General features: G+C 36.3%; 1 protein-coding gene across 9 annotated transcripts in view; it reads left to right on the top strand.

Annotated features, from left to right (window-relative positions):
• The window catches only part of LOC132151500 (brain-specific angiogenesis inhibitor 1-associated protein 2-like), an 83885-nt gene that overhangs the window by 30542 nt on the left and 28327 nt on the right, over nt 1-25016 (top strand). For all 9 annotated transcript variants that reach the window (XR_009436414.1, XR_009436416.1, XM_059559650.1 and 6 more), the window contains exons 4-5: nt 21665-21726; nt 22663-22734. Coding sequence is in view for 7 of the 9 variants with exons in the window: in XM_059559650.1 (XP_059415633.1) it covers nt 21665-21726; nt 22663-22734 (134 nt within the window). In the remaining 2 variants the exon portion in view is untranslated. The remainder of the gene's footprint in view (nt 1-21664; nt 21727-22662; nt 22735-25016) is intronic.

Raw genomic sequence — 25016 nt, 5'->3', positions numbered from 1 at the left:
AGCCCATCGCCTATTGCTGAGGGAGGGGCTTCATAAAAGCAGGAAATGATCAGCGCATTTCTCAGAGAAGGGACAGAGTGGTGTGGAATAAAGGTAAATTATGTGAAAAATAATGTTTTTTTTTTTTTTTTTACGAAGCATTAACACATGTTAGACTGCACCCCATAAACACAATCAAGCTTAGGAAAAAAAAACAGTGAACCATCCCTTCAAGTTACTCAGTTATAGCGTCTGTCATGATTTCATGATGTCATTCTAAACCTATAAGACTTCCATTCATCTTTGAAATACGAATTAAGACATTTTTTATGAAAACTGACACTTCTATCCCTCTATTGAAATCCCATTACACCAAAATTTCATAAAGAATGTAAAAAGACATGCCTATGAATCAAGCTATTTGAAAGGACATAAATCTCTCAGGTTTCATTAAAAAATACTTTCATTTGTGTTTAGAAGATGATCAAAAGTCGAAGGGCGATTAAATTAAACAGAATTTTCATGTTTGGGTGAACTATGCTTTTAATTACGCCACACTTCAAAATGTCTGCATAAGCTGTCCTTTTTGTGGTATAAATGCTGTTTGAAATGGGAATGCAGTGTATGCAGTGAATGTAATTGGCTCATAACTATCGCACTGGGTCAGGAGTGTCACATAAGCTAGAGCTGTTGCTCAGGACATGAAAGGCACATCTACGTTATTTCATTTCCACAGGGAGCTTCCTGGACTGAGGCAGAGTAAACTCCCCCTCTTGTATAACGCAATCAACAGTGTGCTTCACCTCTCATTTGAACTTGCAAAAGGTATTAGCACTTGAATCCTACTCTCTCACTCCGACTGAGAGTGAATCACAGAGAGCGTCTCATCTTCAGTCACAGACCCCCTGGACATACAACACAATGCGGCCCTATCTAGTTACACTTCATATACACGCAACAAATCATCTATGATGTGTGAAAGACACTCCCATACAAGAATGTGCTATGGTAACTATACATTTTCAGCACAATAGCATATTACTTAAAAGATTTGTGTAAAAAGAATATTTTTCCCACAATATTCCATTCATACCTTCTATCTTTTAGTTTAAATTTCATATTTGATGACTCTGGTGGTGATTAATGCCAACCCTTGCTAAAAAAAAATCCAGGGTAACCATAGTTACTGCCAAGATACCACAAATAGTTACTACTGTTCCTGTAAAATATTAATAAATTAAGACGCGATCACATTCAGTACAGTAGAAGACACTTGAGATTTTTATTTATTTATTTATTTTTACTTGACAACAGATGCTGGAATCAAGTTAGCACAGTTTGAAGCTTTGGCTGAAACTGCAGCTGCCATGGTAAATTCAAAAAGTCTGTATCATTTATTCACCCTCATGTTGTTCCAAGCCTGTACGAGTTTCTTTCTTCTGCTGAACACAAAATAAGATATTTTGAAAAATGCTGGTAACAAAACAGTTAATGTTAGCCATTGATTTGCATAGTATTTTTTTCCCATACTATGGAAGTCAATGGCTACCGTCAGCTGTTTGGTAGCCAACATTCTTCACAATATCATCTTTTGTGATCAGCAGCTGACAGGAATTATACAGGTTTGTAATAACTTGTGGGTGAGGAAATGATGACTAAATGTTCATTTTTAAGTGAAATATCCTTTTAACTTAAATCCAGACATTCATTGTTTAAATACAAGATAAGTTAAGATGTTGTGTGTGGGTGACAAAACTAAAAACTTATTTGACTGATGGCTGTTTTGCACAGCAATTTTCAAATGCTGTTACATGTAGATAATGGGCAGATGTGGTTTGTGAGAACCTGTGCCATTGTTCGTCAGCAGTGTCACAACGAGTCATTCTGCTTTGATTAAGTGATGTGAGTGTGTGCATGCATGCATTCATTACTCCAGAACAAAAGCGCCTGCATTATGCATGAGAGCAGGAGAGCTCAAGCCTGAAGATCTACAGTAGCTGCTTTCTGTCTGCTAACACACCTGACTATAATTTTCTAGTGAACCCAAAAACCTTGATTAGCTGTTTCAGGTGTGTGATTAGAGTAGCAGCTGAACTCTGCAGGAAGGTTATATCCAGGAGCGATGTTAAGCTAGCCTATGGACACACTAGGCTTCAAGCACCAAAATTACTTTGGACCCTGCAACAAATATGGGCAACAGGATGTGATGTCATGCTCTAGAGCTTAATGGTTTTATTGTTAACGTCATCCGCTGGAACAGAATTATATTGCAAAAGTGAGAGATTACCGTTTATAAAATGTTAAAAGGTTAATTCACCAAAAAAATAAAATTTTTATTAATTACTCACCCTTGTGTCGCTCCAAACCCTGAAGACCTTTGTTCATCTTCGGAACACAAGTTAAGATATTTTTTGATGAAATCTGAGAGCTCTCTGACTCTCCATAGACAGTAACGCAACTGCAATATTCCCAGGTCCAGAAATGTAGCAAGGACAAAGGTAAAATAGTCCATGTGACATCAGTGGTTCAGTCGTAATCTTACAAAGCTATGAGAATGCTTTTTTGTGTACAAAGAAAACAATAACATAATTCATTCAATAATTCTTGTCTCATTAAATAAGTTACTGTCTTCCACTGTTTTGGAATGTACCCCAGAGCATTATAAGCGTTGTTTGGTTCAGCATGCACACGCTTTATCCTGAACGTGACCAACAACCAACCAAACCAACCTTTATTCAACTCCCAAAGCCATGTGAGGCACTTTTTATTATAGATGGATGTGCTTTATTGGACTTCTTTTGGACTCCCATTCACTGCCATTATAAATCTTGGAAGAGTCTAGATGTTTTTAAATGAAGAGGTAATTTGCAAAATCTGATAACTTTAATTTGTATTTTTTTAACTAATACAGGTAATGTACAAATTAATGGTTGTGGAAAATGGTTTTTTTTTTTGTTTTTTACATAGTAAAAGCTTTTTTTATAGCAAAAGTATACAACTTCAAATTTCATGTTTGTGAGTTAAAAAAAACACTTGTTTAAACTTTTTAATCTCCTCAGATACCTGACAAACGTTGTTGTTGTTGTTGTTATCATAGACTGTATGGATGTGATTACACGCAATACAAAGATCTTTTCTCTCACCAATGTAACATGCTGCTTTTGCAAGTTTCCGTGAAAAATGTTTCAGCTTTTTTTTTCTTTCTTTTTAGCCCTGAAAAAGATCACAGGTTCGTCGAAATTATCCATCCTCGATTACTTTTAGTCACCTTTGAAGAAACTCCTCTCGGCTAGCATGTCATTTCCAAAGTGAAAGTAGCCTTGTCACCTGACCTGAATACAGCACGCTGATTCACTAAAATGGACTCAAAAACAACAAAGGAGCTTGTTGGCTTTTGCAGTAAAACATGAACTCGTGATGCCTTTAAAGTGAAAAGAAAAACTACTTTTTAAAAAAATATATATATGTTTACGGTTCAGATTGCACTAAATGTGGAGAATAATGTAGGACAATCACAGTTTTTTCAAATATAACTCTGATTGTATTTGTCTGAAAGAAGAAAGTCATGTACACCTAGGATCCCTTGAGGGTGAGTAAATCAGGGTAAATCTTAATTTACATTTTTGTGTGAACTATCCCTTTAACCTAAACTAAAATTAAAGAATAGTTTTTGTTGATTGAAATAAAGCAGTATTAAAATCGAAATGTACGTTTAAAGACTTTAAAGAATTTAAATATGAGAAATGTTGCCATGGCAACTAACTGAAATATAAGTTTAAGTTAAAGAACTAATTTTATTTATATATAAGAAAATAAATAAATACAAAAAAAATTACTAAAACTTAAAGTAAAATAATCTGGAAAAAAGCTAATAATAGCATATATATACTAAAATAACACTAGTTCGAAAATTTCAAAATAGGGCTGAATACTAGTGAAATTTCACAATTATCTACACCAATTTATTATACCACATCAAAAAAAAAAAGTTTAAATTAATTTATAGATTAGATTAATTTATAAAATGTTCAATTTTACTGTACTGTAACATTAATTTAAACATTAACATGTTTAATCAAAATGGCCTTATAATAGATGATTAGATATAAAACTAATAATACAATATTGTTGGTGTCAGAGATTGACTGAGAAGCAGATCCTTAATTAAACTGAGCTGTAAATTAATTAACTTTAAGACTAATTTTAGTTGTACACTAAAATAATCCAGCCACAAACAAGAAGTTATCATTGAGATGATACATTTTATTACGAAAAATACATGAACACTGGTATCATTTCCTTTTTGTATATTTTTAGTTTTTAATTTTTTTTATTTTTATTTAGCATTTAATTGGTACCAAAACACTACTTCTTTTGAAATCCCTAATGCAAACCATTGATGTTTATATTCTTTATGTTGAGCCAAGAGGTCAATCTGTGACATTTAGTTCCTCTTCTGGTCAAATGTCACAGGTGTGCATTTATCAGCATTGTCGGCAGCTTCAAACGCAGCTCATCCAATCAGAAATAAGAGTGGGAACTAATCTTTTTTTGCCTCATGGCCCATACCCAATCCTCATTTGAGTTTTTTTGTCGAGTCTCTCCCAGAGGAATCTCCCAAGGTTATATCCTCTCCCGTGTCAACAACAGGACTCCACCTGCTCGTGAGAACAGGCCAACCTCAAACACACATATCAGAGTGTCACGTCACACTTTATGAAATGATAAACTGGCCATTACAGGCGCAGATACACTACAGCACCGCTGTGACCGCCAACCCCCGGGGATAATGATGGGGTTCCTTTACCCTGCCGAACGCTGAGCTGAAATGCAAGATGTATCATTTAGTGACAAACGGCTTCATCTCTGTTTTGGGTAGGAGATGTCCCACGTCGTGAGGTAGAACACTAAATTCTTTTGGGCATTTTGCAGTCCTGTGTGTCTGTCTTTCTCGGTGAGAGAGCCATGGGGGTTCGCTTTGAGACAGACTGTAAATGGTTTCCGCCTACACGCGCTCCTGCTTTTCTCTCTCTCACTTCATTCCTTGCTGTTTTTCTGATATTTCTTGCATTAAACGCCACACATTCTCTCGCACACGCACACACTTGCATAAACATGATCATGCACTCATAGTCTGGGCAAATATCGTGCCTTCATATATGGTGTCCTTGGATGCAAAAAGCACTTGCAGTGGAGAGCGCTGAATCTCATCTGAAAGTGAGGCATGAGGGAGTGTGTGTACACACACACACACACACACACACTATTCCTCCCCCTCTTGCATACACTCCCACGCTCACTGGTTTGTTTAGGATAATGATGCCCCTGTCACCACCTCCCACTCATATCCTCCAACCACCACATCTCTTTCTCTGTTTACTGCCTTCATTACATCTCTGTGGCATACTCTCTTACCCTTACACAAGCAGACAGTGGTTGGACTGCACTTAGACGACACATCACAATACGCCGTACGCTTACCAAGGTTACATTGCATTTTTTCACCACTGTTTTGGTGTTTCGTCACGTTTAAAGGAATGTTTTGGTGTTGAGAAAAAGGAATAGTTTGCCAAAACATGACAAATTACTCTCCCTTAAGCTGTGCAAGAAGAAGATGAGTTTGTTTCTTCATGGTAACAGATTTGGAGAAATGTATCATTACATCACTTGATCACCAATGGATCCTCTGCAGTGAATGGGTGCCGTCAGAATGAGAGTCCAAACAGATGATAAAAACATCACAATAATCCAAGTAATCCACACAAACCCAGTCCATCGATTAATATGTTGTGGGGTGAAAAGCTGCATGTTTGTAAGAAACAAATCTATCAGTAAGATGTTTTTAACATAAGGTTGTTTCTGTTAGGTCCTCTAATTATGATATTGCTTTTTTATACAGTGATAAAAGTCTACGAATCAGGAGAGAAATGTGCACAGATCAATCACCAAGCAAGAGCAGTCCAAAACTGTATTAAACAAATATGTAATTGGATTCTGATGTGAGAGGACAACTTTTTCACTGGAGGAAATATTATTATGAATTCTGTATTTTGGTCAGAATTTAAAGATGGATTGAAGTTAAAACGTCTTGATTGATTTGTTTTTCAAACATGCAACTTTTCACTTAAAAGGATTTTAATTAATGGACTGTTATCATGTGGATTACTGTGATGTTTTTATCAGCTGTTTAGACTCTCAGGCTGACGGCACCCATTCACTGTAGAGAGTCCATTGGTGAGCAAGTGATGTAATGCTGCATTCCTCCAAATCTGTTCCAACAAAATCATCTACATCTTGGATGGCCTGAGGTTTCACCAGGTTTCTTTTTTGGGTGAACTATATATTGAAAACTGCATTTATGGCACAGTGTTGATTGCCACAGAAAATAATTTGGCAAATTTGCATGAAAAAGTGTAATTTTACTCAATTTTTTCAGTAAAGTACAGTGCAGTAGTGTACATTCAGTGTGTATTTTAATGTGTACTGTCTAGACCTGTGTACTTCCTCTGTGTACTTCATGTAAAAACTGAGGGATGAGTTAAAATCATTTTCTGTGGTGATCTGACTTTTTATTGCGCAGATGTTGTTGAAAGAGCTACACTTTTATTGAACCAAGAATGTTCCCAAAAATGAGTTTAATATTTGTCTTATTGGATTTTATTATGGATGTTTGCCATGGACTGTACTGTTCCTTCTTCAGTAAGTCAGCAAAGTGAAAAAAAGTCTCAAATACTGCAAATAAAGCAGCATCCTTCACTGCTTTAGTAAAGTTGCTAGTGAAACAGTTACTATAAAGAACAAAGTGTGCTGAAATTTGCCTCTCGCTCTTTTATTCAGATCTAGATGTTGTTTTGATGTTAGGCTTCTGTTTGATGTGATAAATGAAATAATTATTGTTTGTGTCTATTCTTTTTAAATATTCAGTTTCAGTTACCAGATAAATTATAACTGACTGATTTAATCAAATTTGCATTACATTCTGTCTTGCACCGTGCCTACAAAAGAGCCTGATGACAGTGTGCACTACAGTTATACATCTCTTAATATTTACTTGCATAAACCTTCCAGCTGTATGCCTGAGGACAAACTCTGGACCCTACCTTATTTTCAGTAGAACAAAGTACATTTGCATTAACTGTTAATAATTTAACACTAAATCTCAGTATTTGATAATTTAGTATCAGTTAGAAACCAAACATGACTTATATTAGTAAGCCTTAGACATCTCAAACTGGCATTGATGTAGTCAGATGTAGTCAGATACATAAACCAATGACCAACCAGAAGCCATTCTGTTGATTCTTCAATGGACTGATCAGTTACAAACCTTTAAGCCAATCAGAATGTCAGAATGCCTTAATATTCTTGAGAACTGACTCTTGCGTCTGACATAAAGAAACTTCCTGAGGAGAGAACACATGACTAAGAGAAGAAGAGTCGCCTTTAACAATGCTGTGCAAACTTTTTAAAATGGAACTTTTATGTAGAGTGACTGACATTTGTGGAAAAGTTTCATTTTTGAGCTTTTGAATGGTTTCTCATATGAATGTTTCTATGGCAACTAGATTTTTAAAACCGTAAAGTACCAGAGACTGAATGAAAGTCCCACCTTTCATTTAAAAGAGTTTTAATAAAGACGCTGCTTTATTGCTGTCAAAGGTTTTAGCCATAGTTTCAGCTAAAGAAGCTACATGTATTATACCATTTTTATAGATGATTTGAAGTACGATATTGAAAATTGCTGTGTAAAGATGGCTGGCCGAGTGAACTTGCCTCAGAGGGATTTTGATCATTTTAATGTGAAAAGAGGCTGCTGAGATGTTTTTTTTCAGATCGTTTCTGCACCCATTCCTACTGTATAATGGGCAAAACTGTTACATAATTAGGACTCATCAGCATTTGCGCCCCTCTGAGTGGCAAATGATGTGATGATATGCCGAATTAATTTCCTGTCAGGTCTGAAGCATTTCCCCCAGTGGTTTAGGTCGAGTGGCCAGAGAATTAGTTCAGAGAAATTGATCCAGAAAGAACTCAATGACACGTTTTGCTCCCCAGAGATCCACGAACGGTGCCTGCGAGTACTTTGAGAAGATTGAGAATGCATTTAATATTAGTTGCTAAGGCTAGCATCTGTGAGATCAGAACACCTTGGCATCCACCACCAAAGTCCCTTTCAAGGCAAGTACTGTAAATCTTGGCATTAATTAATTGTGTTTATTACTAAATAATTAAAAAGTTTAACCTACAATGACTTCTGATTCTGAGAACCCCGGAAATGTGAGAAGGGTCCATTAGCGATAGGCTCTTTTTATTTAGAAGTTGAGAGCCGCCATATTAAGTGTTCCAGTGTTTCCCTTTCATTGTAATATCAGTGGTCAATACACTTCTTTAGTGGCATCAGTTGTTCCATGAAGAACCTTTAATATCCTATGAATTTTCATTCCACAAAGGTTTTTTAAGATTATTAAAATCATCTTCACACTAATAAAAATGGTCCTTTGAAGAACTGTTCTCTGAAAGGTTCTTTGTGAAACTGGGGCTCCGCTGCAAAATAACTACTTTGTAACCTTCATTTGTAAGACCGAAGCACTGCAAAAGCGATTAAGCACTGGTAATTATTGGTATTTTATATTTTTGATGTTTCACATACAGTATATCAGAGAGGAAGCAGGTTAATGGTACTCGTAAATGCTAGCAAGCCTAGAAGGGTTGTGGTTTATTTAAGAGGGAAAGTCTTTTGCTCAGTCACTTCTTTTAATGGAACATAGACAGAGTGCTATGATAACTTCTGACAGCCTCTCTCTCTCTCTCTCTCTCTCTCTCTCTCTCTCTCTCTCTCTCTCTCTCTCTCTCTCTCTCTCTCTCTCTCTCTCTCTCTCTCTCTCTCTCTCTCTCTCTCTCTCTCTCTCTCTCTCTCTTTTTCACCTGGGCCTGTCGGAATGAGAGCAGTTGAGCTCTTATATTAGCCCTGTGCCTTGGTCCCAGGAGCCCTGCATTCTCCTGCTCTATTTCTGAGAGCTGCACTGCATGCTGGGAGAAAGAGGGCCCACACGCACTCCCTCACCTTGCCCTTGATTTGCTGTCTTGACATATGTGCCGGGTGTCTTGAGCCATGCTGTATATATGCTGCGTCTGGCGTGACTTTCATAGAGCTCCGAGCTGGAATCGTTAATAAGCTTCTGTAGCCCCGTGAAATTAAAGGCTTTCTGCTTTTCATCCTGCAGTACTTTATTACAGAGATGGCTTCCTCTCAATTGCTGTTATTATAATAACACCTTTCTTTTTGTGTTTGCCTTAGTTGGCTTTTTTTTTTCTTCTTTCATGGAAGACAGAAGGTTTTTCTTACTTTTGAGAAAATAAGAGGTCAGTGTGGTCATCAGTGGTAAAAGTGATTTAATTTATATAGTTAGATTTTATTTTTGATCCTTCAGAATTCATTCTGATGTGCTAATTTATTATCAATTTTGAAAATAGAACCTACAATACTTTTTCAGGATTCTTTAATAAATAAAAAGTTAAAAGGTACAGTGTTTAGGCCCATTTAAAATGGAAACCTTTTCTAACAATAAAATTATATACTATCACTTTTTATCAAGTTACCAAATCTTAGTTTAATAAAAGTATTAATCAGAAAAAAATGACTGACTCCGAACTTTGTTTTTTGAAATAAATGCTGATAATTTAAATAAATTCTGTTTTTTTTTTTGTTTTTTGTTTTTTGCGCCAAAGAATCATGAAAAAAAAAGTATATCTTTTCAATATTGATAATAAATCAGCATATTACTATTTCTGAAGGATCATGTGATCAAGTAATGGACTAATGGCTGCTGAAAATTCAGCTTTGCATCACAGGAATAAAATACATTTTAAAGTATTACAATATAGAAAACAGTTATTTTAAATTGCAATAATATTTCAGAATATTACAGTTTTCTTCTGTATTTTCTTCAGAAGAGTTATCAAATAAATACAGTGTTTATGAACATAAACTTCTTTAACATTTTACATCTCTAAAATGTGTTAATAGTGACTTTTTATACACTACATTAGTAGAAACAGACTGTTCAAGGGTCTGAGGTTTGACAATATAAACTAAAGTAAAGCTAAATTATTATGAGTGGACTTTAGAGAGAAAACAATAAAATGCCACAGCCCCTGGCCTTTAAACTGCGCTGTGTTGGTGTATTCTTGTCAAGACAGACCTGAGGTCATCTGGATCAGTCAGTGTTCTGCATCAAACACATCACAACAAGGCAGGCAGAAGGTTCTGCAAAGAACAGGCTGATTCAGAGAAAGAGTGTGAAGCCGCTGGATTTCATTGGTGTAATTCAGTTCTATTCTCATGTCTCAGGCTCATTCCAGCAGCTGTATGTGCTTTTGCCTTGGTACCTCACATTAGCCCTATCATAGCGTTTCCACCTCCCATCAGCTGAGGAGCACAGGCTGTGCCGAGAGGATCCCTCACACTTGCCCTTCACTGCCAAATCTGCCAAAAAATTGCAGATTGATGTGTAAGCAGCATCTCTGTCAGCTCTAATGGCTACATTCACACACTTGTGTTGTCTGTCAGGATTACACACTCTCTGATCTCCACCGCTTTCTTTTCCCTCTTTTCACCATCCTCAAATCCTGAAGCTTCTTATGGTGAACAAAGCCTAAACAAACACAAAGATGTGCTCACGATCACAAAAGCCTTGAAAAACCACAGGTTTGCATTTCTGTTTTGGTTGGAATTATATTGTATGTAGTACTTTGTTTTCAAGCCATGGTATTGAATTATTATTTGATTGATTTACTATGGTACTACTTGCATATTTGTGCCATTAAGTATATCTTTCATAAATCCCAAAGTATTATATAAGAGTATATTAATGATTACAGAAAAACACTGTAGTGTTTTTTTTCCCTAAAGCTGTGCAAGAGGCAGTTTTTCTGCCTTTAGATTGGGTTTTTGCTCTCCTCCTAGTTTGCTGGCTTCAGCTGAACTGAGTTCAGTGATCTGTGTCTCTGAACAGCACTGAAACTGTCCTACATGCTGAGGTGAAAAAGTCACGGCAGATTTTACTGGGTCAGTAGGACAGGATCCCTGACCTGACATGGCTGATCTCCAGCAATTTTATCATTAAACAACTCTTCTTCACACACACACACACACACACACACACACACACACACACACACACACACACACACACACACACACACATACACACACACATACGTTGGCTTCCAAGTGTTATGGGGATATTCCCAATACAAAATAATTGTTATATTATATTTTCTAACTGTATTTTCTGTCCCCTTAGCCCTGAAGCTACCCCTCACAGAAAACGTTTTTTCAATTTTTAAAAAACTTAATTCTGTATGATTTAGAAGCTGTTTTCATCATGAGAACCAAAAACGTTCTCCACAAGGTCAAACTTTGGTCCCCATATTGTAGGGAATACCTGTACACAAACAAACACATACATGTAGGCATCTTTTTGAAAACAGCTCAGAAGTGCTTAAATATTCTTTGTCGTATCTTGTAATGATCACAATGTTATGCGTGCCATGGTCCAAGGAATATGACAGTGTTTCCATACTATAGTATATACACAGTATAAGAACTAAGATATGAACTGTGCTACTGCTATGAAATGACAGCTCTTTTATGCACATGTATGTATTTATATTTACCCGTTTTGCTACTAACAAATAATAGCTAAGTATATTTGAAACTAGTTAAGACAGGCAAATAATAAAACATGATAAATGATAAATCACATGATTTGCGATTCAGGAGCACTCTTTATCTAGTACAAAAAAATGATTCCTTCAAACTTGAATACATAAATGTATAAATTTAAAACAAAATAATGCTTGTATAACTGCAGGCAAAATAGTAAAAGAACTGTTATGTAACTAAATGTGTTTTCTTTTCACTACAACAAGTCTTCTGTTAACAATGGTAATGATGACTGTGATTCAGTGAATCTATTTTTTTATTTTTTATTAATTAATTCAAATGAATCATCCAAACAAACAGACAGTCTCATTCAGATGAATCAGACTTCCCTACAATAGCCAGAGGATGTTCTAGAGAGCATGTTTGATTGTTGTTGGCTGGTTTCATACATCTACGTCCCTGCTACTGCAAAGGGCACTTTCCTAAACATATACCTTCAAAACACCTGCCTGGAAGTTTCTGGTGATCCTGAAAACCTTGATTAGCTGGTTCAGGTGTGTTTAATTGGTGCTGGAGCGAGACTGCAGGCTGATTGGCCTTCAGGAGCAGGATTGAACACTCCTGGTGTGATCTTAGCAGCAGGCTCGTGTTGTGCTTTCATTCTGTTGCTGCATGAAAGAGCCGCAGCTGTGTGCAGAAAATAATGGGATTTTTGTGTTGGGCTTCATAAATATCTGCATCGCAAGAGATTGTTCTGATAAGCAGCTTTACCGTGCATTTTTACCATATATTTCTCATGCCCATCCTGTTCTTGGTACAGTATGATCAATCATGAACTTTCCGGTGCATAATATACATTTTAATCCGCAAGAAAACTGTTCACTTCATTAAAATATAATGCCATCTTATTTCAATAATGCATCTGATTTGTGTTCAGATTTTCCATTTAGATGCATTGCACCAGTAGTATTAGAGCATCCAGCATTATGAAAATACAAAAATACAGCCACTTGATGACCTCCAGTGATTAAAATTATTGCATGTGTGAATGAGTACTGCACACGCAATACAGTGTGACACAGCTAAGAGCTGTTTGATGTAGTGGATGCACCAGTGCACTATGGGATGCATGTTTTTTGTCAGGTGCTGCACAGTGGGGAATGATGTAATCTGCTCGCTGTACAAATAGATAAAGGAGTTGACGCATCTATGTTAAGCTGATACACAGAATCCTCCATTTTGTTCTTCAGAATCAGGTTTTGGCTGGCAGCCTGAGCGTTTCGACTGTTTCCATGACACCCTGCAGCGCTCCACACTTGACCGTTGTCAGTGCTTCACTCTGCTCTCCTCCTCCCAGACTGGTCCGGCCTGTCAGGTTTGCCTGCGGCTCTCTGTTAGTGATGACACTCCTGCTCTTCAGATGTTCTGACAAATGTTTGCATACGAAGCCGGCGAGGTGAGCTTGTGGCAAGAAGTACAGGGCAACTTATTTGACTAGATGGACTTGATCCAAATGCACACGCATTTTTTCTGTCCAAGTAGAGACATGCAAGACGCAGGCGCAGATTATCCCAAGAGAACCTGCCCTCTGACACGGATCTATTACTCACCCCTCGTTGCGGATTGTGACAGAGGATAGAGATAGTTTTTCATTTTTGAATAAAGGTTTCTGGAGGTTGGGAGTTTGTTTGTTTATTGATTTATCTGCATACTTATAATGTCCGCATAATAAAACTGTTATATAAAAAAAGTACTTATGAAGTTTCAGAAATGTATCATTATCATTATTATTATATTAATAATTGTAAATTAATAAGTTTAAGAAATGTATTATTATTATTATTATTATTATTATTAATAATTATATTAATAATTGTAAATTAATCATATTTAGTATTATTTTAATAACATGATTAATTTAACTATTTTTTGTGTGTCTCAAATTTTAGGATGATAAAGCTATCCTAATAAAAGTACTTAATAATAATAAACTTTCAATAATCATCATTGATTACTATTAATTGATATAAAAAATTATTTTGCGTGTGTCTCAAAAATGTCAGGATGATAAAGCTGTCCTAATAAAAATGCCTTCATAATATTTGCATAATAATAATAATAATAAATATTAATTAAATATTATTCATATTACATTTTGTGTTTCTACTATTATTAATAAATATATATATAGATAGATAGATAGATAGATAGATAGATAGATAGATATATATATATATATATATATATATATATATATATATATATAGATAGATAGATAGATAGATAGATAGATAGATATATATATATATATATATATATATATATATATATATATATATAGATATATATAGATATATATAGATATATATAGATATATATAGATATATATAGATATATATAGATATATAGATATATAGATATATATAGATTAGGGATGCACCGAAATGAAAATTCTTGGCCGAAACCGAAAACCGAAAAAGAGAAAACCAAGGCCGAAAACCGAAACCGAAACACCGAAAGAAATTATCCCAATTATTAGTACCATTGCATTTATTGCTATGACCGTGTACTAACTTTACTAAAATTAAAACATTGCAATTGCATAAATTAATATTAAAGTTTCAAAGATAATTACAATTACATAAATTATAAAAAAACATAAAAATGCATAATTACAAATTATGCAAATATTTATTAAGCACATTGCAACAATGCACAGTATAAAATAAAATTCAAACTAAAATTTAATCCCACTCATCTGTATATTAAATAATAATGTACAGGCCTACTGGCCTGCAGAAAGGTTTTAAAATTAACTGTTCTCTCATAAAAAGTGCATTTAGGTGAAGAGCATTTGAAATTTTTCTCTGTAGTACTAGAAAGTGCATTACTTCTCCAGTAGGCAAGACTGTTATCACTTCTGGGGATGGGGACTTCAGACAGATAACCATCTAGCTGTTGAGCAGTTGAGCTTGTCATCTGCCTGACATTTGAGAAATATTTGAGAGAGTGTATTTAAATAGGGCCAGGGCATAAATAAACATTTTTATCAAATTAAAGCAGAAATCTAGCAAAAAATCTAGCAGAAATATGGCTACAATCTGATATTATGCATGTATATGTATATGTGTGTGTATTATATATGCAGAGACGAGTCTTTTTTTTTTTTGCGCTCTGATCTCAGTCTCCTGCGCTTGGCGCTTCTCCGTCTCCACGCGGGTTCTCCGCATCCAGCGTGGCCTGGAGCATTTCTCGTGTGCTCTGCCATATTTCCGCGTCCAAGTAATGGTCTTTATAACGCGGATCAAGCACATTCGCGATGAAGTGCGGAGGATCCGAAAAGATCTCAGTGAGACGTGTGCTAACAGACTCTATAAGACTGTACTTTTCTTTGTTTTCACTTCGTGGTCCGTCTCAATCTCTTTGTTAGGAGACGCTTTAGTGCTGCGAATAAAGGAATAAGAATAGAGAGAATGTTCTCTATTAAGACCCACTGGTGTGAAGTGAATGACGCGGGGAGCTCGTGGTCTGCGCTATGCAGGTGCACGTGCAGGTCGCGGTTTCTGTTTGCGTCATCATAACATTTCGGCCGTGTTGTTTCGGTTATAAAAGTGTTTCGGCCGAAAACCGAAAATGCACTTTTTGGCCATTTTCGGCCGAAAATTTTCGGTGGCCGAATATTCGGTGCATCCCTAATATAGATATATATATATATATATAGATAGATAGATATATATATATATATATATATATATATATATATATATAGATATATATATTAGGGGTGTAACGATATGCGTACTCGTATTGAACCGTTTGGTACGAGGCTTTCGGTTCGGTACGCGGTACGCATTATGGACCGAACGGTTCGTTGGACTAATTAATTATATTTGGAAAATAAAAAAAATGTTGTGAAATATAATGATATGCGTTCAACAAGGTAGCCCAATAACCCAAACGACGTAACAGGCAACGCCCCTGACACCCCCGAGGAAGAAAAAAACACCAACTTATATGTTTATGTTAGGCTACTCAGTCAGGCGCTCGCTCACTCAGTACGCGCTGAAGGCTCGGTGCAAAATGGCTAATGCGTTTAACAGACCAGAAATAGAAGATCCTCCAATAACCAACAGGTCTGGTGTTTGGGTGCACTTTGGATTCCCTGTTACAGGATTCCAGGATTCCCTGGATTGAGCCCCGTTACAATATTCCTTCACGAGCCCATTTCAGACAGACCGTAATTCCTGCTATGTTCCAAAAAACATAAGCCCTATAGAGAACCAATTGAGTAAAAACACACTCAATATAAAGAGTTATAGAGTTCCATATAAAAAGTTACATCTTTGTATTTGTTCATAACTACTACAATAATATAACATTTTCCTTTTTTTTTTATAAGGAGCTGTTTTTGTTTTATACAGTATGCTGCTAAGAAAACACCATAGAAGATGGGTAAAGAATAGCTCCATCATTGTTCAATGTAAAAAAAAAATACTTTGTTAGTTTTAATAAATAAAACATTTTTTAAAAATCAAGGAAATTTATCTGCCAATTTTTTTCTTTTTGCTGTATCTTAAAACGTACCGAACCGCACCGTACTGAACCGAACCGTGACACCAGTGTATTGTATCGAACCGAACCGTGAATTTTGTGAACCGTTTAACCCCTAATATATATATATATATATATATATATATATATATATATATATACAGTACAGACCAAAAGTTTGGACACACCTTCTCATTCAAAGAATTCTTTATTTTCATGACTATGAAAATTGTAGATTCACATTGAAGGCATCAAAACTATGAATTAACTCATGTGGAATTATATATGGAATTATATACATAACAAAAAAGTGTGAAACAACTGAAAAAATGTCATATTCTAGGTTCTTCAAAGTAGCCACCTTTTGCTTTGATTACTGCTTTGCACACTCTTGGCATTGTCTTGATGAGCTTCAAGAGGTAGTCACCTGAAATGGTCTTCCAACAGTCTTGAAGGAGTTCCCCAAGAGATGCTTAGCACTTGTTGGCCCTTTTGCCTTCTGTCTGCGGTCCAGCTCACCCCTAAACCATCTCGATTGGGTTCAGGTCCAGTGACTGTGGAGGCCAGGTCATCTGGCGCAGCACCCCATCACTCTCCTTCTTGGTCAAATAGCCCTTGATGCCTTCAGTGTGACTCTACAATTTACATAGTCATGAAAATAAAGAAAACTCTTTGAATGAGAAGGTGTGTCCAAACTCTCGGTCTGTACTGTGTATATATATATATATATATATGTATATATATATATATATATATGTATATATATATATATATGTATATATATATGTATGTCTCAAAATTGTCAAGGTGATAAATCTTTCTTAATAAAAAAAAAATGTATAACTAATAATTATTAATATTAATTAAATAAATTTAATATATATTTTTTACTATTATTAACTTATTTAAAATCGTTCTTTTTTTGTCTCCAAAAATTTTAGGGTGATAAAGCTGCCATATTAAAATGTCTTAATAATAAGAATAATAATAATAGTTCCTTTTATTTCTGTATGCTTTATTTTTTGGATTGTTTTAACAAACCTGCCTCACTATCCATTGTTCTCGCTGGTTGAGGATTGTGAGGGAGAAAGGGAGACGGCCCTGACAGGCCCTGAGATATTGTGTGTGTGCGCGTGTGTGTGTGTGTGTGTGTGTGTGTGTGTGTGTGTGTGTGTGTGTTCTGGCTTTCCATGTCGAGCTCTCTGCAGTGACCGTGACTCCTCTCTGGCCTGTTGCTGTCTGTCAGTCAGGAAGGCAGCTGCGCTCAAAGCAAAGAGAATGCGGATGTCACAAGTCCATTATAAAGAGCTTAAAGTACCTGCATACAAAGAGCTCCTGTCAGACACTTCAAAGCTGAGGCTCTTTTTCTCAAAGGCTTTTGCTTTGTGGTTTTGCTGTTAAAACTCGCTGCACATCTTTAACTACATATCAGATCAAAGATCTTCTATGTAAGGTCTGATATCAGCATTTTTATATAGACAATATTTCGCTGATTTATTTTTATTTGGTAACTGCCTCGGACCTCATTTCCTTTGACTTCTTTAACTCGAGCCAAACAAAATCAGGCTTTCAAATCTGCTTGCAAAGTGAATAAATGATCTAAAGGTGGATCGCGGAAGAAGCTTTTCCAGAATGTATCAGGAAGGAAGGTTTGGGTGTGTCTGTGTTTCTGTGTAAGGAAGCTCCACTCTGTCACATGTACACTGGAGGGTTTCTTGGAAGTGACGTTTAAATGTTAACAATGAACTGTTTTAATTATACACTTATTTTCACACAGATATGAGAAGAGTTAACCATAGATGCCCATGCAGTTTCCGTATTGTACTCAGAAATACTTTAACAAACCTTTTTCACTGCTTAATTAGTTTTTTTTTATTTATGAGTGAAAGTTTTCTGGATTTCTGGATTACTTTTTGTGTATTTGCCTCAAAAATGCCAGGGTGATAAACCCTGTCCTAAAAAAAACAACAACAAAAAAATACATTTTTTAATAATAATAATTAAAGTCACAAACAGAAAAAAAAAACACGAAAAAAAAACAAAAAACAAATTTGAGCTGTGTGTAGAGAATCAGATTAAGGACTAGAAGAGGAGTGACCTGTGTGTATCTGTGTGTTTGAGTACCAAGTCAAAAGACCTCTTTAGATTGTAAGCCTGAGCACGGCTGATTCTCTTTAATCGCTTTAGGTGCCATGCTTTGAGACTTATGAGAGATGCCACTGTTTGTCCTGGAGATGAGATGACATAACGTCATCACTACGTATGCACCATGTACCTGTGTGATTTGCATGTTTCAATCACTAGATTAATTGCAGTCAAGCCACTGAAATCATTTGGATTATTATTTCGAATATCAGTGTCAGAATAACTTTAATAGAACAACTTTTTTTTTTGTCATTAAAGTGTCGTGTTTACTAGCCAGGACAGATAAAAAGCATTACATATCAGCCAGTTTCACTCTTGTGAATTGAGGTTTCTCTGATTTGTAATGTTTCAGATAAGCTTAAGATGATGGGAGTGTGTGAATTGTTTAGCAATTTCTTGCATTTGAGGAATGGATTGAAAATGGAAATGAATAAACGAGAGAACAAAATGTGCAGTTGTCTCTGTCTCTCTATAGTGCCGTGTTCCCTCTGTTCTGAGTCTTTTTCGTTCCTGTTCTGTAAAGCTTTCTCAAACGATGTCTGCTTGATTGAATGATTTTAGACTGCAAAGCTCATTTGTATGTGTTTTTCTTTACCTTTAACATGCACATAGAGATCATAATTAAGAATAGAGTGTGAAACTCAAGATTGTGATCTGTAACAGTTGTGTGACCCTTAAAGGAATGGGTTCACCCATTTACCATTTATATTTAGAAAATCTGTTATGGCTTCCATGGACTACAAAAGGAGAGATTTTGAAGAATCTTCACGCTGCTCTTTTACTCAAAAACAAAACCGCCTCAATAAAATCTTTGCTCAGTGCAATGTAATTTTTGTGGTCATACAACAACTTTGTCACGTATGAAGTGTTCAAGCATGCGCAAAAATTCTAAACATTCTAAAAGTAATTTTAGAATGAAGTTCACTTCATTGCTATAACAGAGAGTAAGATTTTCATTAAAATGACTTTTTTTGTTCTGTTGCTCTCATAAGCTAGCAAATGACTCTTGAATACTGGGAATATGAGAATATAATCTTTTGTGGGACTTTCTAGTAGTCAAAAGCCAGTATTTGGCATTTTTTTGGCATTTGCCTTTCATGCCATCCATGCCATATTCACTGTTTACTGTATATAAAAATTGTATTTCCTGGTTTTATGAGATTAATGAGTGTATAATTGGTTACAGTTTCCTTTTAAATCATGTTATTAACTATTTTATTATTATTATTTGTGAAAAATGCTGCGATAAGAATTTTTGATTCTTATCTAATATAATTTAAGTTCCTATCTAAAATATAAATCTCTTGGAAGGATTGGCGTGGTAATGTACATGACAAAGTTAATGTGTTTGGCCTTGGCCGAATAGATCTGCTACGCTGCCTTGGCAGAGCAAGAACCGAGATTTGCTACTGCCAATACATCCGCTGTGACAATGTAAGAAATATTGCTGCTGTAAATATAACATACTTGAAGTAACCCCTATATAGTATACATGAATCACCTCGTAGCAGATCTATACAGGTGGAGCTGGGGAAGGTGGAGGGTTTCTGAAGCAAGCTGCACTGCTATGGTAAGCCCTAGACATAGATTTGAACGCTGAGCAGCTAGCTTATTGGTTACCGATACAGGAGAGAACCAATCAGCTGTGCCGTGTGATAATAATGTCATTAGGTCAGACTGAGTTAGACCTATCGGACTGTGCCATCTAGAGTTTCATGCCAGAACTCTGTATTTATTTTACAGGTTTAATTTTTAAATATTTTAAATGTTTTTATATTGTTTATATTATTTAAAATAAAATATTTAAATAAATAAATGATTTTAGCAGCTTATTATTTTTTTATTAAATATCAGAAATATCATAAAAGCCTTCCATCTGCCATCAAACACCCTGCTCTCTAAAACATTGTCACTGGCCATAAAAAAAATAATAATAATAATTTGGTTGACTATTTTCCATCTTTTTTTTTTGTTTGAAAGCTACTGACCACTGTCTGCTTTTGTCGTATGGAAAAGAGCAGCATGGACATTCGCCTAAATATCTCCTTTTTCTCTTTCATGGAAGATAGAACATATATTGGTTCAGAACATGATGAGGATGAATGAACATCGACAGAACTTTCATTTTTGGTCAAACTAGTCATCATTGATCTCTCCAGAAGCCTCTCTCAGAGGAATCAACAGACTATAATTCTGAACCCAGTGCTTCTGCTCTTCAGCGAGAGCTTTTCTATCACGCGTCTGTGGTGTAAACAAGCGTGCAGGGGTGCGATGTGTGTTGTTATACTGGACTGACTGTTAAATTGTCACGTATGAAGTGTTCAAGCATGCGCAAACATGAGATCTGCTTTGCACCATGCTTGGAGAGGTTCTGTACACCTAACTTTAGGTTGCCATGCTGAGATGAGAGGAGGTCAAGGCGGCTCGCTGTTGTCTTCCATTGCTGTGTGTTCTTTTCACAGTGTCTCCTCTGTGCTCTGCTCACTGTCTGTTCCTTTCTTCACAATGCATTGCATATTCAGAAGCAGCAGCATGTAGGTATATGAAAAACAACACAACTTCCACCAGCTGCATGGCCTCTTTTTGTTTGGTCCTTTTCTTCCTGTTTTAGTTTACTTTACTTTTTTGCAAAGAGTTTCACAACATTCTGACAGCCATCCTTGCAGGAAAAGCACTTGACAACACAAAAACGAAACTGATTTGTAATTTACAGTCATGTTAGGCGAGTTTGTTTGGTTCTGTTTAAAAGAGTAGTTCACTCAAAAATGTAAATTCTTTCAGTATTTACATGGCTTTCCAAACCCATATGCTGTTGTTTTTATTTCTGCGGGATGCAAGAAGATCATTTTTGAGGAATCCTTAATATAAAAATGCAGTTCAAAGTGACCATGTCTGTCAAGCTTCATATGAAAGCCTTCAGAAGTTACATGATATCTTTCCACAGAAAAACAACAGCATATGGTGAGTAAAAAGGACAGTTTTTCAGTGAAATGTTGCTTTAATACATTGAAATTTTGAAACCCTGTTTTGACATGCTTTATATTTTGAGTTTCTGTCTTTGTTCTCCACCCTGTTGTCTCCGTGTCATTGTCCCTGTGTTTGCCCGTCTGTGGTGTGTGTATGATGGCATGATTGTAATGCACGTTGGGATTTATCTTGCCTCTCTCCCTCTTTCTATCTTTCTTTCTGGCCTACTCCACCCTAACTCGATCTAACTGTCTCTTTAACCTCTCTGCATTTGTTCTCACTTGAATCACATGATTTTGAGTCAATTTCCTGTTGTTCTCTCTCTTAACTAACATCTGTCCCTCTTCTCTGCAGGGGATGTGCTTTTCCAGATGGCAGAGGTCCACCGACAGATTCAAATGCAGTTAGAGGAAATGGTCTGTACTTTAGTTGACTGCCATCCATTTTGCATCTTTTTGAAAGTATCTATTTTGCATAGATTAGATTAGAAATTTTACCATCTTGTCATGTTCAATATAAATTAAATCCAGTGGATTTTAATGTAAATCACAGTATACATGGAGCAAACTCAAAAAGGATTTACACAAGTTTGTAATTCAAATAACCAAACATGTTATCCCTGAATAATTAAAGGTGCTGTATGTTATTTTTTTTATGTATGAAAGCATAAAAATACTATATATTTGCAGATATTTAGGAAATGAGTTTGTGTGAAAAACAATGCTACAGCCAGTTATTATAACGTGTTTTTTGTTTGGTTTTGTTTGATTCCGCCCTCTGCCATTTTACCCATTAGTATTTTAACACCCATGGTTGCCAGGTGGTGGAAAATACAGCGTAATGCAGCCATGGAAGCGGGAAAACAGACTGGGTCAGACATTGCAGATTCTACCTGACTAGAGGCATTCTAAAATTGTATAAATCAAAATTGCCACCTTCCATTGTCAATTGCGCTGTGTGTCTTCAATCTGGCAACCCGCGTGAATGTCAAAGAGGAGGGGTGGGAGAAACAACTCTCTCCAATTTCAATTTGGACTGCAGTACCCAATTCACCTGATAGCTGGCATCATTACATACTGCTCCCGATGTAACCGCGAAACAAATATACAACCTTGACGTTTCTGATATAAAACCTTCTGGAATGCTCAGTTGTGGTTTTTAATGTAACCAAAACATTGAGGGATGACTAATTTTCTGTGCTTATCAACATTATTCTAAAAATGTTATTGATAGTGTACTGAACATGTAACATTTCTAGGTATGTTTGAACAATCTGCACAAATCTGTGTTTTAAGGATCTTAAAAGCCCATTTTTAACAAACTTACGCAATTTTTTCTCCATTTTGATACAGTTGAAATGCTTCCACAACGAGCTGCTGTCGGAGCTGGAGAAGAAGGTGGATTTGGACGCAAGATACCTGACTGTGAGTCCACAGCACATCCCACTCCTTCTGATAACCTAACAGACTGACAGAAGTGCTTCTCCTCTACTTTAGTAATACACATTCCTCTATCGGAGCAACCGACACACACACTCTCTGCACACACACTTTTCAGAATAAGAATAACACCATTCTACGTTTTCTATTTCACTTGAAAATGCATGAGATTATGAAAGTAAAACGGGTTGTGCAAGGCATTTTAAACTGACAATTGTTAAATCACAGTAGGAATGAAATTACCCATAGGTCTCTTATGTTCAGTACAAAATGTAATATATTTTTACAATTTAAAATTACTATTTTCTGTTTGAATATATTTCGAAATGTAATTTATTCCTGTGAAGCAAAGCAGAATTTTCAGCATCATTACTCCAGTGTCTCACAATCCTTCAAAAATCATTCTGATATGATGATTTGTTGCTCAAGAAATATTTCTTATTATTATCATTGTATTTACTGTCACTTTTGAGCAATTAAATGTGTCCGTGCTGAATAACAATATTTATTTCTTTAAAACAATTCAAAATAAAATGTTACTAATGCCAAACTTTTGTAGTGGCAGTATGGATGTTTAGCAGTGTTTCTGAGTAAAATTTTGTCTTTCCTTTTGGCAGTCTGATGAAATATTGAGCCAAGAATAAAAAAAATAAAAAAACTGGATGACATTGCTGACTCTGCTTTGGTTACATGCTTCACATTTTGCCAAATGTAGCGGACTATTTGCAAACAAATTACATTTATGCATTTGGCATATTATTTTATGCAAAGCAACTTATCAGCACACGTTTCTTGATTCAAACACACAGCTAGTGGAGCTACAGAAACGAAAGAAAAATTGTGTGACTTCTTTTTAGTAGTTAGTTTGCCATTCCAAACACACCCATAGATCATGTAGAAATACGTCTTGTTTTCTTGTATAGCAACGACCCTGTTTTCACTTCACTCCTATTTCCACTATTTTCAACAAATGAAAATACACAATTTGTGGCAGATTATTGTATGTTTGGAGCAGTGCTGAGGGAGATATCTTTAGACTGTGAGTGGGTTGGAGAGGAGCTGTGTAGAGCAGTTCATTGGGGGGGGGGGGGAGGGGGGGGGGGCGGCAGTTGGGCGTCGCTTGTCATCACATTGTATTCAGATAAAATTAAAGCCTTGCTGTCTTGCCTTATTCAGCGCAGGAGAGAGCGGTCTGCGGTCGTTCCCCTTGGAAACCAAACAATTATTTCTTTCAGTCTACAGATTCTGTGCAACACATCGCATCTCTGCTCTGGAGTCCATTGTGAGATCTCTGTGTAGGTCTGGATGACTCTTATGATATCCATTTTGTGCCATAGGAGCACCATTTTATAAAGATTTACAGTGATATAACAGGTTGAGAAAATGTTTCAAATGTATATTCTGTTCTGCCCACAACAAATCAAGCTTGACAAGAAAGCGAATCAAGTGAACTGAAGTTAACCAGCCGCACGCTCCATCTCTTGAATTCCGGGAGAAATCATGATCCATCAGGTCTGGTTTTTATTCATTCCTCTAATGCCTTGTAAATCATTCATATGGTGAGAAACGGGGATCGTGGCTGTCGAAGCAGAATCTTCTTTTCTCCTGCCGAAGATTGAGCGATTGCTCCATCACTCACATGTAACTCTGTCTTTGTAGACACTTTCCTGCTGCGCAAGAATCTGGTCGAGCTGCCAAACTATTTATAAGCGTGTAGTCTAGAGATCATTCTCTCAGCGTACCTTGTGTAGGATGTGTGAAGATTCATATATCTAGAAATTCTCAGCTAAGTGTATCAGCCTCCAGAACTTGGAGGTTGGAAGTGGAGAGCTTCTCTACTTTCTTCTGCAGACATCAGAAGTGCTGCCCTGAAACACCCCAGACCTTCAGCTCTGCTCCAGACCCCGGTGAACCACAGGGCCAGACCGCGTTTGAAGGCCTCATGAAGGGATCCTGACTTGAAGGCTGTTCTTAAAAGTTGCAGGCAGAGCTATGCTGCCTTTTCAGATGTTCTGGACAAATTGTAAGGCAGCATCGTCTATCTTTGAGAAGACAATCCCAGGACTGGCAATGTGCACTTTAGTCACTTTACTTGATGATTACTCAACAGATGAATCAGATGATGTGTGAGACTGGGGTTTGATGCTCAGTTAATATACATTATGTTCCAGACAGACCTTTTCCCAGCATCTCAAACCATGAGCATTGTGTCATTAAGGTGCCATGTCAAGTTAATTCTATAAACATTTTTGTGTATTGATTGTGAC

The sequence above is a fragment of the Carassius carassius genome, chromosome 1 (genome assembly GCF_963082965.1).
Source record: "Carassius carassius chromosome 1, fCarCar2.1, whole genome shotgun sequence".
NCBI classification, from domain to species: Eukaryota; Metazoa; Chordata; class Actinopteri; order Cypriniformes; family Cyprinidae; genus Carassius; species Carassius carassius.
This window is presented reverse-complemented; position numbering and strand designations above follow the sequence as displayed.